The sequence below is a fragment of the Neltuma alba genome, unplaced genomic scaffold, assembly GCF_004799145.2.
Source record: "Neltuma alba isolate B1F8T4 unplaced genomic scaffold, ASM479914v2 tig00013462_pilon, whole genome shotgun sequence".
Classification (NCBI taxonomy): domain Eukaryota; kingdom Viridiplantae; phylum Streptophyta; class Magnoliopsida; order Fabales; family Fabaceae; genus Neltuma; species Neltuma alba.
The window spans coordinates 17,836-33,254 of NW_021637697.1; the positions used below are offsets into that span (position 1 = coordinate 17,836).

General features: G+C 35.2%; 1 protein-coding gene and 1 pseudogene across 1 annotated transcript; one reads left to right on the forward strand and one right to left on the reverse strand.

Moving 5' to 3' along the window:
• The first annotated feature begins 918 nt into the window (after positions 1–918).
• LOC114737549 (probable fucosyltransferase 8) lies at positions 919–4,424 on the forward strand. Its single transcript, XM_028925499.1, has 2 exons — positions 919–1,156; positions 3,823–4,424. The coding sequence occupies exons 1-2, from the start codon at positions 919–921 to the stop codon at positions 4,422–4,424; spliced, it is 840 nt and encodes a 279-aa protein (XP_028781332.1).
• A 6,184-nt stretch (positions 4,425–10,608) lies between these two features.
• LOC114737550 (protein NRT1/ PTR FAMILY 5.4-like) lies at positions 10,609–14,462 on the reverse strand (annotated as a pseudogene).
• Positions 14,463–15,419: the final 957 nt, after the last annotated feature.

Here is a 15,419-nt window from a genome sequence, read left to right on the forward strand (position 1 = left end):
CAAACGAATAATTGGAGGCATTTAAGGCCATTACCAAGGTGAATGAATAATATGATTCTGTCTTCTCCTTTAATTAATATCATTTCAACTTGTTGGCATAAAAATTTTTCATTTTCAACTTTATCAGAAAAAATAATACTGCCTACTATGCTTTTCACAAGATCTAAAAATATTTGATGACCAAAAAAATATAAAATCTCAAAATTTCAATTGGTTTGCCTTTTTTTATAAGATCTTGTCTAGAGATATCTGAACATTAAATATATTTTTACTAAATTTAGTCCTAACTAATTTTTTTCTTGTCCTTTTATATCTTTCTTATACATTCTCTTTTATTCTTTATCTCATTATTAATATTTCTCTCTTATTTTTTCTTGGTAAATAAAGATATATTTGAGAAAAAAAAAGTTCAATTCTTACGTATTTACAACTTTTAACTAATTTTAACCTTTTTCAGATTGCATAATCTGATTAAAAAGATCTTATAAAAATGACTGAAAGAAATAATGACACTCCTTCTAATTCACAATATAAGTTACTTTAATTAATTCATCAAAATCAAAACATGATAGTTAATTTATTAAATCTATCTCAAATTAAAAAAAATTCCAACTTTACTCATTTAATCATATTAAATGAAATTGTGAAGAAGAAAGGAAAATATAAAAAGTAAATAAGCATTAATTATTCTCAATCAAACCATTCTTTTAAAAGCTAGCTATATTTAAGATTTAGGAGGAGGGAGGGAGAATATGATCTGTAATTTGTGAGCCATGGCCCACTTAGCAGGTATTTAATAGTGCATTGGAAATATGAAAAATCACGTTTTTCCCAGGGCAACCCAAACTCACTATTTTGGTGTTTATATAGCAAAAGCTGCAATTTAAAAACAGTGTAAAATTATTTGAGGTCACAATAATGGTGGAAACAGGATTGAGATTTGAGAGACTGAGAGCACTGTTCACTGGGTGCTGCATAGTTGTCCCTATTTTAGTGACCATCACTTGGCTACACTATTCCTCAATTTCTTACATTCTTGTGCAATTTCCCAACATCAACATCTTATCTGCAAAATCCCACAACTTTACTGCCATTATCTCCAAGGAAGAAGACATAGCCATTGGAATGAAAGACCAGAGTACTACTCCACAACCAGGTAATTGATTGCATGTTCTTCCTAAACTCAAGAATTCATTGTATTCAATCTTTTTAATTCCTGTCAGGCTTTTGTAGTTCAATGAACTTAAACGCCTTTCTTAAATCCTTTTTAAGCATGATGTTGTGAGTTTAAACCTGTACAATGTTTTCGGATGTGAGTTATGACCCCAAAAAAATGACTTCCAATTCTTATTTCAATGATAATGGTAAGATTTTTTTTCCCCTTTGAATACCTGAGATTTTAGCTTCAACTTTTCATAGAAAGATTCATTAAAGAGGAGAACAAGGACCATCTGGGGCGAGGAAAAAAAAAAGTCTCGTCCCATTTTCTCATCTATTGTTTGATTGGTCAAATATTTTTCTCCCTATAATTCACACACCCATTATATAATTTACTAAAGTCGAACTCATAGTCTTAAGTTTAAAAAAAGTCTTAAAGGAGATGCTTGGTATTAACTTAAATTCTCTTAAAGAGATGTTCCCCAACATACTTGTTTATTAACGGTGTATAACTATGCTCTCTTGCACATATAATGCAGCCTTCCTTAACTTTTTTTTTTTTAATACATATCAAGAAATTCCTAAATAATCCTCAAACTTAAAAAAGTGATATTAATATTGTATATGTTACTACTCACAGCAATCCCACATCATAAAGTGATTTAAAATCCCTTTGTTCATTGTGTGCGCATTTAATTTTTGGTTCATTGAATATGATGAGATTCATTCTTTTTTTTTTATTAAACAAATTAAATGAAGAGAGAATTTCATTAAAAAAAATTAAAAATAAAAAATTGTAACTGAAAATTTTTTGTGAAAATATGTTGTTATTTACAAATATAATATTATTAAAATCTATTAAAGTGTTGTTATTATCGAACTTATTTCCACATAAAAAATCTCATTTAAGATTTAGTAATTTTAAGTTTTTTTTTTCTTTGTAGAATTCTCTCTCTAATGAATCAACAAACATCTCACTCTTCATCATTTGTTCGTCCAATAAACCAAAAAACGTACATCCCACAATTAATCATCACTAACTTCATTGCATGGAGAGCAATAACATTCACACTAACCTTTCATTCATAAACATGTCTTTTTCCCCTAATTGTGCGACTATAAAATACATTTGAGAGAGTGGTTTTGGTTTTTTAAAAAAAAAAAACAGAGAGATAATTTTGATCCTGTAATTTTATATAAGATTTCAATTTGGTTATAATTTTTTAATTTTATAAAGTATCTTTTCAGCACTCTAACTTTAATATTGTTAGTTTTAAATGATAAATTTTTATGATTATTTTAAAAATTAAACTTAGTATATTAGCATTTGTAAATTTTTTGTCAATATTTAAAATTCTTAATATCAACACGCTAACAGTGATAGAGTTAGAAAATTAAAAGGACATTTTATATAATTAAAAACATGGAGTCTTTTGTAAAGTTAAAAGTCTAAAGAGGGAAAATTGGGGATAAATCCTTATTAAAAATTTAATTGGCAAATACAACTTAAGAATTTTGTGTAATTTAACTTCTATTATTTGCAACTTAACTCCGTTTGTGTATAATTTATCTTTCCTTGTATGCAATGATCTTCTTTTGTGCGATGTGCAACACAATTTTTCTTTTCTTGTGTGTAATGATCTTCCTTTGTGCGATGTCAAACACAATTTTTATTTGTACAAATAAAATTCTTTTATGTACAAGTCATTTTTTCTATGTACAAACGAATTCTTTATATCCAATAATTTTTTTTGCAAACTATCTTCCTTTTGTGCAACTTATCTTCTTTTATGTGTAATTAATCTTCCCTTGTGCAATCAATTATCCAAGGTCCCATTTACCAAATAAATTTTCAATGAGGGATTTATCCCCAATTTTTCCTTCCAAATATGCACTTACGTCTTGAATAATTTTTTTTTCTACTTTTATTATTTTTTTGCCATTTCTTCTACTCGTCATTAATTAGGAGCTTTAACTACTCATCATTAAATTGAGTGTAAAATTTTAAACATTGAATGGAGGATAGTTTTGAAAAATATTTTTCACTCGTGACAAATTTAAAAATTCAAACTAGTTTTAACTATTTTTTAATATCGATGAGTTAATCAGTTATTTTAGTTATATATGAATTCTTTTATTGAATTATATTCCACCAAAACTTTGGAAGCTGCAAATTATTCCTCCTTTTCTTTTCTTTCTTTTTGCCTTCTCCCTCTTCTAAATAGTGTCTCCAACTCAATGAACAATTGTCATAACGACTATAGGTTGGGGAAAATGCTACAAAAATATAGCACATCAATATTTTTCACTGCAAATCTCAATACAGGAATCTTGTTCTTTCAAATTTGTTGTCAGCCGAGCAGTTTTTACATATAATATTTAGTGTTGATATTGTGGCATTTAAGTTTTAAGAAGTTCTATATGAAGTTGCCAAGGTTACTTTACAAATTCAGATTTTTTTTTCCGGAAGTCTTTTATATAAATATTAATATAAAATTTTTTTTATCATTCGCCGAAATCATTTTGGTGAAAAGAGACTAAATAGACGTTTGGTAGGTTCTACTTTATATGTGAAACCCACCAAGAACTTAAATCTTTATCTCTGTTCACTTGAAAATCCTTAATAAGCTGTTGAATTTTGATGCATTGTCTTCCAATGCACAGGTCAAAAGTATGAATCACATGGTTACACAGAAGATTATTCATCCAGTGATGATGAGAACAATGAACTGCTTGATGGACTATTGGTTTCGACATTTGATAGAGGATCATGCTTAAGCAGACATGAATCTCACTTATACCGCAAAGCTTCCCCTCACAAGCCCTCCCAACATCTGAAATCCAAGCTTCGTCACTATGAACAGCTTCACAGAAGCTGTGCAGCTTGCTTCTCCTTCATCAGAAATCACTCCAAATCTAATTCTAGCAACAACCATGCTTCTGCTACCAACTGCAAATGCCTTATCTGGACAGCCGTGGATGGCTTAGGAAACAGAATGTTAAGCTTAGTTTCCGCATTTCTTTATGCCCTTCTCACTGACAGAGTTCTTCTTGTCAAATTTGAATCTAACATGGATGGTCTCTTCTGTGAGCCATTTCCAAATTCATCATGGTTATTACCTAGGGATTGCTCTCATAAGGAATTGTCCGATCTTTCTGTTCTCCATCTTGATAGAAACCAGAGAATTCACACAGCGGAAAACATAAAACTATCTATTGAAAAAATAATGAGTCCATACATCTGCAGTGTTACAAGCACAACCTAAATAGATCAGTGTACCGGGCTATAACCATAATGGGCTTAAGGATCAGGCCCAAGCCTAACACAATACAACAGAAAATATACTAACTATTTTAACACTCCCCCTCAAGTTGGGGGCTGGAACATATTACAAGCACCTAACTTGCTAAGAAACCTCAGTTGCGTTTCCTTTCCTACAGCTTTGGTTAAGATATCTGCCTCTTGATTGGCAGATCTCACATGCTGTAACTTTACAAGTCCTTTAGTCACTTTTTCCCTCACAAAATGACAATCTATTTCGATATGTTTGGTGCGCTCATGGAAAACTGGATTTGTGGCTATGTATATTGCAGATTTACTATCATAGAACACCTTCACCGGTTCTTGCACAGGAATTTCCAGATCTGTCAGCAAGCCTCTGACCCAAACAACTTCTGAAACAGCAGATCCCAATGCCCGGTATTCAGCTTCTGCTGAAGATCTTGATACTGTGGGTTGCTTCTTTGTTTTCCAGATGATGAGGGAATCTCCTAATTTGAGGAGATACCCCATGACTGACCTCCTCGTGGTCTCGCACGACCCCCAATCTGAATCACAGAAGCACTTCAGATTCAGATCTCCATCCGAGCTCAACCGAATCCCAAGGCCAGGTGACTGCTTCAGATATCTTAGCACTCCTAGAGCTGCTGCCCAATGAGACTTCATAGGAAGTTGCCTGAATTGACTAAGCACCTGCACAGGAAAGGAAATATCAGGTCTTGTCATTGTTAAGTAAATAAGCTTCCCAACTAGTCTCCTATACTTCCCTGGCTCCTGAAACAAGTCCTCCTTCCGGTGTTTCTTCTCTTCATAGACTGTCAGTTTCATATGTTGTGCCATAGGCAGTGTTAGTGGCTTACACCCACTCATACTAGTTTCTGCAAGAAGATCCAAAGTGTATTTTCTTTGGGAAAGCACAATACCTTTCCTTAACCTAACAACCTCTATACCTAAAAAGTACTTCATGATTCCCAAGTCTTCGATTTTAAAATGACTATGCAGAAAACCCTTGACTTGTTTGATTCTCTGTTCATTACTACCAGTTATTAGAAGATCATCTACATAAACTAATATAATTATAGAACCATTATCATAATGTTTAAAATACAATGAGTAATCATATTTACTTTGTGAGAACCCCCCACTCAACAATGCTAAAGACAATTTCTGGTTCCATTGCCTAGAAGCTTGTTTAAGCCCATATAAAGATTTTTTGAACTTACAAACCATATTAGCTTCCTGATTTTCAAACCCTTGAGGTATAGTCATGTACACCTCTTCATTAAGGTCTCCCTGCAAGAAAGCATTGTTTACATCCATTTGATATAATAACCAATTATTTACAGTAGCCAACTTAAGAACAGTCCTCACCGTTACCATCTTAACTACTGGAGAAAAAATTTCATTGTAATCTATCCCTTCTACTTGATCATATCCTTTTGCTACCAATCTAGCTTTATATTTGTCAACACTCCCATCTGGTTTGTATTTAATTTTATATACCCATTTACAACCTATTGGTTTCTTATTTTTAGGCATCGAAACTATATCCCAAGTGTTATTTTCTTTCAAAGCTTGTATTTCACTTTTCATGGCAGCCACCCAATTCTGATTTTTAACAGCCTCACAATAATAAGTAGGTTCAAAAACATCATCAATAGAACAAAGAAAACACATATGAGAAGAAGAGACATTATCATATGAAATATAATCCTCTATAGGGTACCTACATTTAGGCTTAAGTTTCGGTTTTACACTGGACTGTCCTAAGATAGACTGTGTCATATTGCAAATATAGTCCTTGGCCCATATGGGAGGCCTTCTTTCCCTATTAGGTCTTTCTGTTTGGCTTAAATCATCAGTTCGGATGTGGTCTCTAGCATTTTCTTGGTCAGATTGTCTAGTGACAATAGATAGATCATTACGGTGTACAGAAATATCATCAAGATCATCAAAGAAAAACATTTGTTTCATCTCCTTGGACACTCCCCCTTGATCAGTGCTATGCCCATTTTTAAAAGGAAAAATATTTTCAAGGAACCTGACATGCCTGCTTGTAAAAATATTGTTATCTTTCATATTTAGTAAGACAAATCCCTTTTGATTAGGAGGATAACCTAAGAAGACACATGGTATGGATCTGGGTTTAAATTTGTCAGTAACAACCAAATCTGTAGCATAACATAGGCAGCCAAAAACTTTCAAGTCACTATAGTCGGCACCATGTCCATGAAGGATTTGATAAGGAGTCTGAAACTTTAGAATTCTACTCGGTATTCTGTTAACAAGATAAGTAGCAGTTTTAATACATTCCCCCCAAAACCTAATGGGCAAACCAGATTGAATGATTAGGCCTCTTGAAATTTGCATCAAAGTTCGATGTTTTCTTTCAACAATACCATTTTGTTCTGGGGTGTAGGGACAAGTAGTCTCATGAACAATACCTTCTTCCTTAAAGAAACCATTTAAATCATGATTAACAAATTCACTACCATTATCACTCCTTATCCTTTTAACATGTGAACCGAATTGAGTTAAAACATAAGAAAAGAAAGTCTTGATGTGATAACCAGTTTCAGATTTGTTTTTCATCAAATAAGTCCATGTAGCTCTTGAATAGTCATCGACAATAATAAGAAAACACTTAAAACCAGCATGTGTTGGGACCTTATATGGTCCCCAAACGTCCATATGAATCAAGTCAAAGCAGCCAAAGGTTTTAATGCAGCTAGAGGGAAAGGGGAGCTTTGTCTGTTTTGATTGAAAACAAGCATCACAGCTCTTATTTATTACTATAGACTTATTTTTCACTATATCCAAATGTTTGATTACATTGAGGGGCGCATGCCCCATCCTTTCATGCAGAAGCCACAAATCCACAGACTTATCATTATCACAATCATGAACAGAACCCATACAATCATAACCCTTTTCCAGTCTCAACAGATATAAACCATGATCTACTCTACCAGTCCCCCTCATCTTCCCATCCAGAAGGCCCTGCAAGGTGCATTTATCAGGATAGAAGGAAACAACACAAAGAGTGTCTTTTGTGATTTGTGAAACAGAAATCAGATTAAATTGTAGTTCAACAGCGTACAGGATTCGATTTAACTCTATTCCATTCGGGAATTTAACTTTTCCTATGTGAGTTACCGAGAATCTATCACCATTTGGAATTCTTATATGTTTAATGGGTCCATTATACGTCTTATAACTGTCTAACAACCTTAAATCACTAACCATGTGTGTGGTGGCTCCAGAATCAATAACCCATTTACTATTATTCAATTTAGTGACAGATAGATTAGGCAAACCTGTACCGGTGAGGGCATGTGCGTTGCTTTCTAAATCTTTCTTCAGAATTTCCAGCAATCTTTCATATTGCTCCAAGGTGAAGCTAGGGGATACGACCGTCGAAGTGTTGGTGAGGGCCTCTGCTTCTCTGTGCCCACTACTTTGATTCCCTTTGCTTTCCTGATTCTGTCTTCCTTTGGTTCCCTTGTAATCTGAGGGAAACCCAATAATTTGCCAACATTGGTCTTTCGTGTGTCCTTTCTTGCGGCAATGATCACATTTAGGTAGGGGAGAACCTCTCCCTCTACCTCTTCCTCTTCCTCTTCCCTTCATAGCCATCGCCATTCCTTTTCTTCCCCCATGAAATCAGTCGCTGTTGTCGGCGTTCCTGAGTCGTGAGGGTTCTTTTCAGTTTAGCGGCACCGAAAAGAGAAAGGAAGCACTGGGTTGTGGCAAGATTGGGAATGACTTTCGGTTCTTGGATTTCCGGCTAGGCGAATTTGGGCTTCAGTTGATGGGCTCAAAACATAGACAGTGGACCACTCCTGGCTCTGATACCATGATAGAAACCAGAGAATTCACACAGCGGAAAACATAAAACTATCTATTGAAAAAATAATGAGTCCATACATCTGCAGTGTTACAAGCACAACCTAAATAGATCAGTGTACCGGGCTATAACCATAATGGGCTTAAGGATCAGGCCCAAGCCTAACACAATACAACAGAAAATATACTAACTATTTTAACACATCTACGACCCACCAATGATGATCATTATGCTTTTTTCCACTGTGGTTCTACTCAAGATCTTCTGCAGAATGTTCCTGTGTTGATTTTGCAGTCAAATCAGTACTTTGTTCCTTCTCTTTTCATGATCCCATCTTTCAGGCAAGATCTAACCAAAATGTTCCCAGAAAAAGACACCATCTTTCACCTTCTAGGAAACTACCTTTTTCACCCATCAAATATTGCATGGAAATTCATCAGCAACTTCTATTAGACTCATTTGTCCATGGCAACTCAGAAGATTGGCCTCCAGATTAGATTATTTGACACACAAAAAGAACCCCATCAAGTTGTTCTCAACAAAATCTTAGCTTGTACCTCCAAGAACAATCTTTTGCCTCAATCAGATGGGAGAACATCAGTAACTTCTACTCCATCCCAGAATCATAATACGTCAAAAGCTGTTCTTGTCATTTCTTTATAGTCAGAATACGGAAATAAGCTAAAAGCTACGTATATGGCAAATACAAGTGTAAGCAATGAGGTGATAAGAATTTATCAGCCAAGTCATGAAGAGAATCAAAACTTAAACGACACTAAGCACAACATGAAGGCCTGGACTGAGATGTATCTGCTGAGTTTGACTGATGCGTTGATTACGAGTTCATTTTCTAGTTTTGGGTATGTTGCTCAAGTCCTTGGAGGTTTGAAGCCATGGATTCGGAAGAGCACATTCAGTGGAGAGGTTCCAGGTCCTCCACGTGAAAGAGCTATGTCCATGGATCCTTGTTTTCACTACCCACCTAAGAGAGACTGTAGTTCCAACACAATTATCAATATTACTTCTTTCTTTCCTCATACTAGGCACTGTGAAGACTTTGGCGATGGTGTCAAACTTATTAATTAGTCATAACCATCAGTCATTATATGATTTTTTTGCGGAAAACCAGTGGCTTATTAATAGTAATAAGATTTGATCAATATAATTCGTCTTGGGTTGCATGTTGTGTTATATATGTTAGTTTTTGAAATAGTTATATTGTTGGTAATTATGATTTATTACATCAATCAATCCTACACTTGAGGATGGATTCCACGCACTCGTGCAACACACAAGTCAGTATTCTGATTATAGTTGAAGTATGAGGTTAATATGTCTTGATTTAGTAATCCTAATATCTAGAAATTGAGGAATTGAAGTTGAATTTGAAATTCCGATTGAAGTATTGAATCGTGAGTTACATAATCTGAAAACAATAGTGTGGAAGATTTATGGTAAAGTAAGGGGCATAATATTATGATAGGATTCAGCAAATGTTTTGAAGTGGACATAACTTATAATTGTTTGTATCAAAAGCTGTTTAATGTTTTAATTGACAAATATTATACTTGGGCTAAGTTCATGACTTTCCGAAAAATTAATTTTTCGGTCAATATGTTTTTAGCTGGGTTAGATTGGTGTTGGTAACAAAAAAATGTTGGATGGGGTTGGTCACAAAAACATGTTTTAATTATTCAGAGGTTTTAAGATCAGTATATTATGTGATTTGATTATTAATTACTAATGGACACTTTATAATAAAACTAACAATGACCCCTTAGGTACCAATAAACATAAACAGAGATAGACACACGCAAGCGCACGCGCACACACAAAAAGAAAAAAAAGAAGAAGCTGCAAAATGTAACTGGATAGCAATAAACAATTTCTCATCATTAAAAATAAAAACGGTAGCAAGTCAAATATAAACACCATCACTACTAAACATTTCAGGGGAAAAAAGGCTCAAAATATTACTCCTCCGGTCCTTATTATAAGACACCATTTGACTTTTTATTTGGTCCTAATTATAAGACCCCAATCCATTTTGTCTCTTATATTTATGCATTTTTTCCAAGATAATCCTTCTAATAATGATAGTTTTAGCCAATATACTTAATTAGCAAGGATATTTTAGGAATAACAACACTTATTTATTATAAATAACCAACTTAACTTACTTCCTTAATCTCCTCAAATAAGTCAATTGGGTCTTATAATTACGACCGGAGGAGTACATTTTTATTGTGAATAATTCGGTTAACTAATATTAGGAATAATGCTAAATCAGAATATTTACAAAATGTTATTTCACTTCCATACTCTTTCCTTTGTCATATGGAACAATTCATCATGGCATTGAGACTAGAAACCGGCAGTTGGTAACAAAGTTTCAACCACCATAATTACTCTTTTTGTACACAAAATTCTTAGCAAGATAAATATAAACCCACAAACTCAAAGCACTTAAACCAGCCAAAACCCAGTAAAACTCCTCAAGGTGTGCCCTGTTCAAATTGTTTCCCAACCATTTCTCACCAAAATTTGAGCTAATTTCCTCAACAGCAACTATAATTACATTACTAGCCAAGCTTCCAACTCCTACAATGCTTATATATGCTGCAGCACCAACGCTTCTCATTGCCTCTGGCATTTGATCATAGAACAGTTCTTGCAGTCCTACAGTGGTGAATGCATCAGAAACACCAGTGATCACATGCTGAGGCAACAACCACCATACGCTCATCGGTAGCATAGCTTCAGGTCGATCTAAAAGATGATATTGTCTAGCAACACCAATCCTTTTCGATTCTACTAAGGCCGAGACAATCATGTTCAGTATGGACAAGAATAGACCTATACCAATCCTTTGCAAAACCGTGATGCCAGAGTGATGGCCTGTGAATTTTCTAGCTAAGGGCACAAAAAATCGGTCATATATTGGCACTGTGATGAGGATTGTGAGTCCAATGGTACCTTGAAGTGACGCAGGAGGGATTTGAAAGTGTGGTCCGATTGTACGTACCATTGTGCTGGCTTGTTTGGTGACGAAAGTGTGGAGCTGAGCTTGGACAACATTGAACATTAAACAGCTAAGCCATATGGGAATGAGACGAAGAACTTGCTTGACTTCTTCTACTTGAGTTACTGAACATAGTCTCCATGGATTTTTTGTTTTGCTTGAAGTATCAATGTCATCAATGATCATTGCCTTCTCAAGAAATCTACAACAAAATTTCCACTTTGTATTTCAAGAAAAGTGATGCCAACAAGAAAGTGAGTATCCACTAGAATTTGTTTGAGCTAACTTCAACATGGTCTTTTAAAGATCTCATGCTGGACTTGTTTGGATTAACATTCGCAAAAGTGACTTCTATTCCAACTGCATTTTACAGATTGAAGTTAGGATAAAAGTCAGTGTAATCTCATTTATGTTTCAATATGCTTTTGTAAAAAATTAGTTCGAATACCCATTTGGCTTTTACAACCCAAAAAGTTCCAAGGTGCGGCAATAGGTCTAACTTGCCTTTTGGGGGAAAAAAATCATTTGACTCCACTGCTCGTCTGAACATAGGTTTTCGGCTCAGATTGATGCTTGGGCTTTCAAACTGGCTTTTTGGAAGATCTCTGGGGTTATACAAGCCAATCCATATTTGCATTTGTTGATGATAAAGAAATTTGGCGAGAAAAGTCCCTCTTAATGTACAATTTTATAAAATTAAAATTAACCACCAGAGAAATGATGAGAGGCACCTGAATTGATCAGTGCGAGCCAAAGAATGAGCCTTGGGTTGACCTTGGAAATGGAGTCCAACGTCCTCCTCATCGCCATACCAGTAAACATGAGAACCAGTTGGGTCTTCACACGCCACTTTCGAGCGGAAGCCACAAAAACTTGGGCCATACTAGTAAATGGGCTTCCAGTTGGGCCTTCCATCCTAAACCTTTTGATGCCCAATAAGAACAGTGCCAGTGCTAAAGCTAAGACGCCAGCTAGTACTCCCAGGCCCACATCCCACCCAACATTGTCCTATTTTTGCATATAGTAGTTGTTCACGCGCCAAAAAAAAAAAAAAAAAAAGAAAGATTAAGAATGACATCTTAGGAAACTCATAAAACACACATAGCTTTCATAAATTTTCTTATTTGATAAAAAGATCAAAATGAGTAGTTGAGATTAAAAAAGGTTATATTTGAGAAAGTTAAGGAAAATTTTTTTAATCAAAATTCAGGAAGTATAATGCGGTGAGTTGAAAATTTAGGGATTGAATTGTGACCGAATCAAAAATACAAGGAATATATTATTAATTTTCTCGAAAGTGGAAGAATTACCCTCATTAGATACAAGGACAGAGAGAAGCAAAACTATTAACTAGATTGGACAGTTAGCTAGTGCTTTCTTGAAAGTGAAAGAAAAGGCCATAAGTTTGCAAATCCGGGTTGAAAAGAGAAGATAATTGAGTTACTTAATTGCTTAATTAATAAGTTAAGAATTTAATTAAAAATCACCTGAAGATATATCACAACGAAAACGGCAAGAGTAGAACCGCCAACAACTCCCAGGTACCACCAATTGAAGAATGAGCTTTTGGCATCTCTCTCTTGTGGCGTGTCGTCGTCAAACTGATCGGCAGCAAATGTCTGTACGCACGGTTTGTGCCCGCCATCTCCAATTGATAGAATATAAAGGGCCACAAAAAACAGGGTTGTGTGTTTTATTGCTGACACAGATAGTGTCAATAGAATCATGCCCTGTAATTGGTTTGGCGTAAAAACAGTAAATGAGAATTTTTCCCATTTCAGGGAGCAACTATGGTAGACAGCATCAAAAATCACAATACAAAGATTTAAGCCCTCTCCTGGATACCAATTGGAAGAGAATATTTAAATAATGTGCCTATATAATTTTAAAATAATATTATGACAATATTCATTAAAGCAAAACATGTACTTGGACCTGAATTCTCTCTGACCCCGGCCTCCCACTTACAAAGAGCTTTCACACTATTAGACTCGCAATTATCTCTATTTTTTCCCATTACAGAATCGTTTAGATCAAGTTTAGCAATTTGTATTTATTTATGCATCTTCTTTATAATCTCAAGTTATAATTATAATAATAATTTTATGGGATGTTAAATCCTAACATTCTCACTCGAAATTGGATTAAGGCCATGTTATAAAAAAAATAAAAATTGATCTCCGATAGAAAGTGAATTTTTAAACAAAAAGGATAGGATAGAAGCTAAATCATGTGACTTATATACTAATTGGTGAAAAAATAAAAATTATATATATAGAAATAAAAAGTATAAAAAATACATTTAAATCGAACTTTTCTATCAGAATTTACTCTCAGAGTCACAGTCGCTGTCGCTGAACGAAAAGTTTGGCACGAAAGAAATCCCTTTGTGGGTACTATACCTCCGCAACAATGAATTCAACTAGAACCAGGGGTTGAAATCTGATCGTACCCAAAGACAGCTCACCAAGGATTATTAAAAATAATAAAATAATACAGATAAGACAAGGGGGGAAAAAAATGCACCAGCAGATAGATGAAGGAGGACAAGAGGATGGTGTTGAAACGACCCAGAAATGAGTCAGCGACGAAGCCGCCCAGCAAAGGAAACAGAGACGAAAAGCCGACCCAAGTATTGACGTTTTTGGCCGCCGTCGCAACCGGCTGGCGAAGAACATTGGTCAGGTAAGTTATCAGGTTTGACGCCAATCCCTGGTACGCGAATCTCTCAGCGAACTCAACAGCTGCGAGAGGGGTAGATCACGAAGTTAGTGAATCTGATCTAATCTTGCTCAGAAACATCAATCGATTTTTGAACCAATGGAATTGTAATCGACGTCGCCGAGACGGTATGAACTAGGATTCAAATGCGACTTACAGATGATGAAGATGGCTGCGTGCCAGCCGCCTTTTCGGGTGGAGGAATGGTTGATGAGGGCTTTACTGTTGCTGCTTTCTTCCATGGAGGACGAAGACGGTGCGTGAGAGAGAGAGAGATTTGAATCTGAAATTGAAGATGCTCTATGAGGTTGGGACTGAGACTGATACTGAGCGAACGTGGTTCGGCGTGAGCGGGACAGCCAGATCGTGATGGCGATGAGATGTGCTGCTACAGAGTGGAGTCATTTTTTCCTTTTTTCCAACGCAAAACAGTATGTGAAGTCACGTTAATTATGTTTCGTGACTGTCTGACTGACCATATATATATATATATATATATATATATTCTCAAAAATACTAATATTAAATATTAAATATTAAATAATTCTTTACATTCTTATTATAAATTTTAAATAATTAATTTGTGAATAACAATCAATTAGTTAAAGAAAAAATTACACAAAAATTATACTAAAATTTTAAAAACCCTAAATAATCACTTGAATAAGAAAAATTCTAATTTAGTCACACATGACTAAATAAGGATCTTGAAATTTAATTAAAATGACTAGATTGCCCTAAGTAAATTTTCAGAGAAAGAAAAGAAGGAGTTGCAGGTTTCAAGTATGGTTGAGGGGGAAGAAAGAGAAGAGGGGGGGTTGTGAAACTGTTGTGCTCCAAATCATTGAGAATCACCGAGCAAAGGAGTCGCTGTGGAAGTGATGTGCATTCATACAGAGGTAAGGTTTTCCGAGATTTGTTTTTTCCTGGTTTTTTCTATAGGTGTTGCAGTGAAATTGATTCAATTTGGGAGGAGGGAAATCACCAAGTGGTGAAGAATAAGGTCTAGGCAGTTGAAAGAGGTGAATTGTTGCTGCTATTTGACGATTAAGGGCCCGTTTGGCATCACGTTTAGGGGCCCAAACGTGCGTTTCCATCGGGCTTCTGATGTGGCTGCGTTTTTGAGTTGTTTGGATTCACAGTGGCCCAATCTGACTTCTAGAGGCTCAGATGGACTTATGGGAGAAGTTGATTTGTGGAGCTTTTTTTTGGAGGCCGGTGCGTTTGAGAAACCGTTGGTAGCATGTTAAATATTTTTACCTACCTACCCTCTGCATGTTTATTAGCTAAAAGAAAATACCCACACACGCACTCGACACTCTGATTTTCAAACGCGATCTGAAGCTAAAAAAGGGAGCCTCGCTCACGACGTCGTCTTCTGCCATATCCCC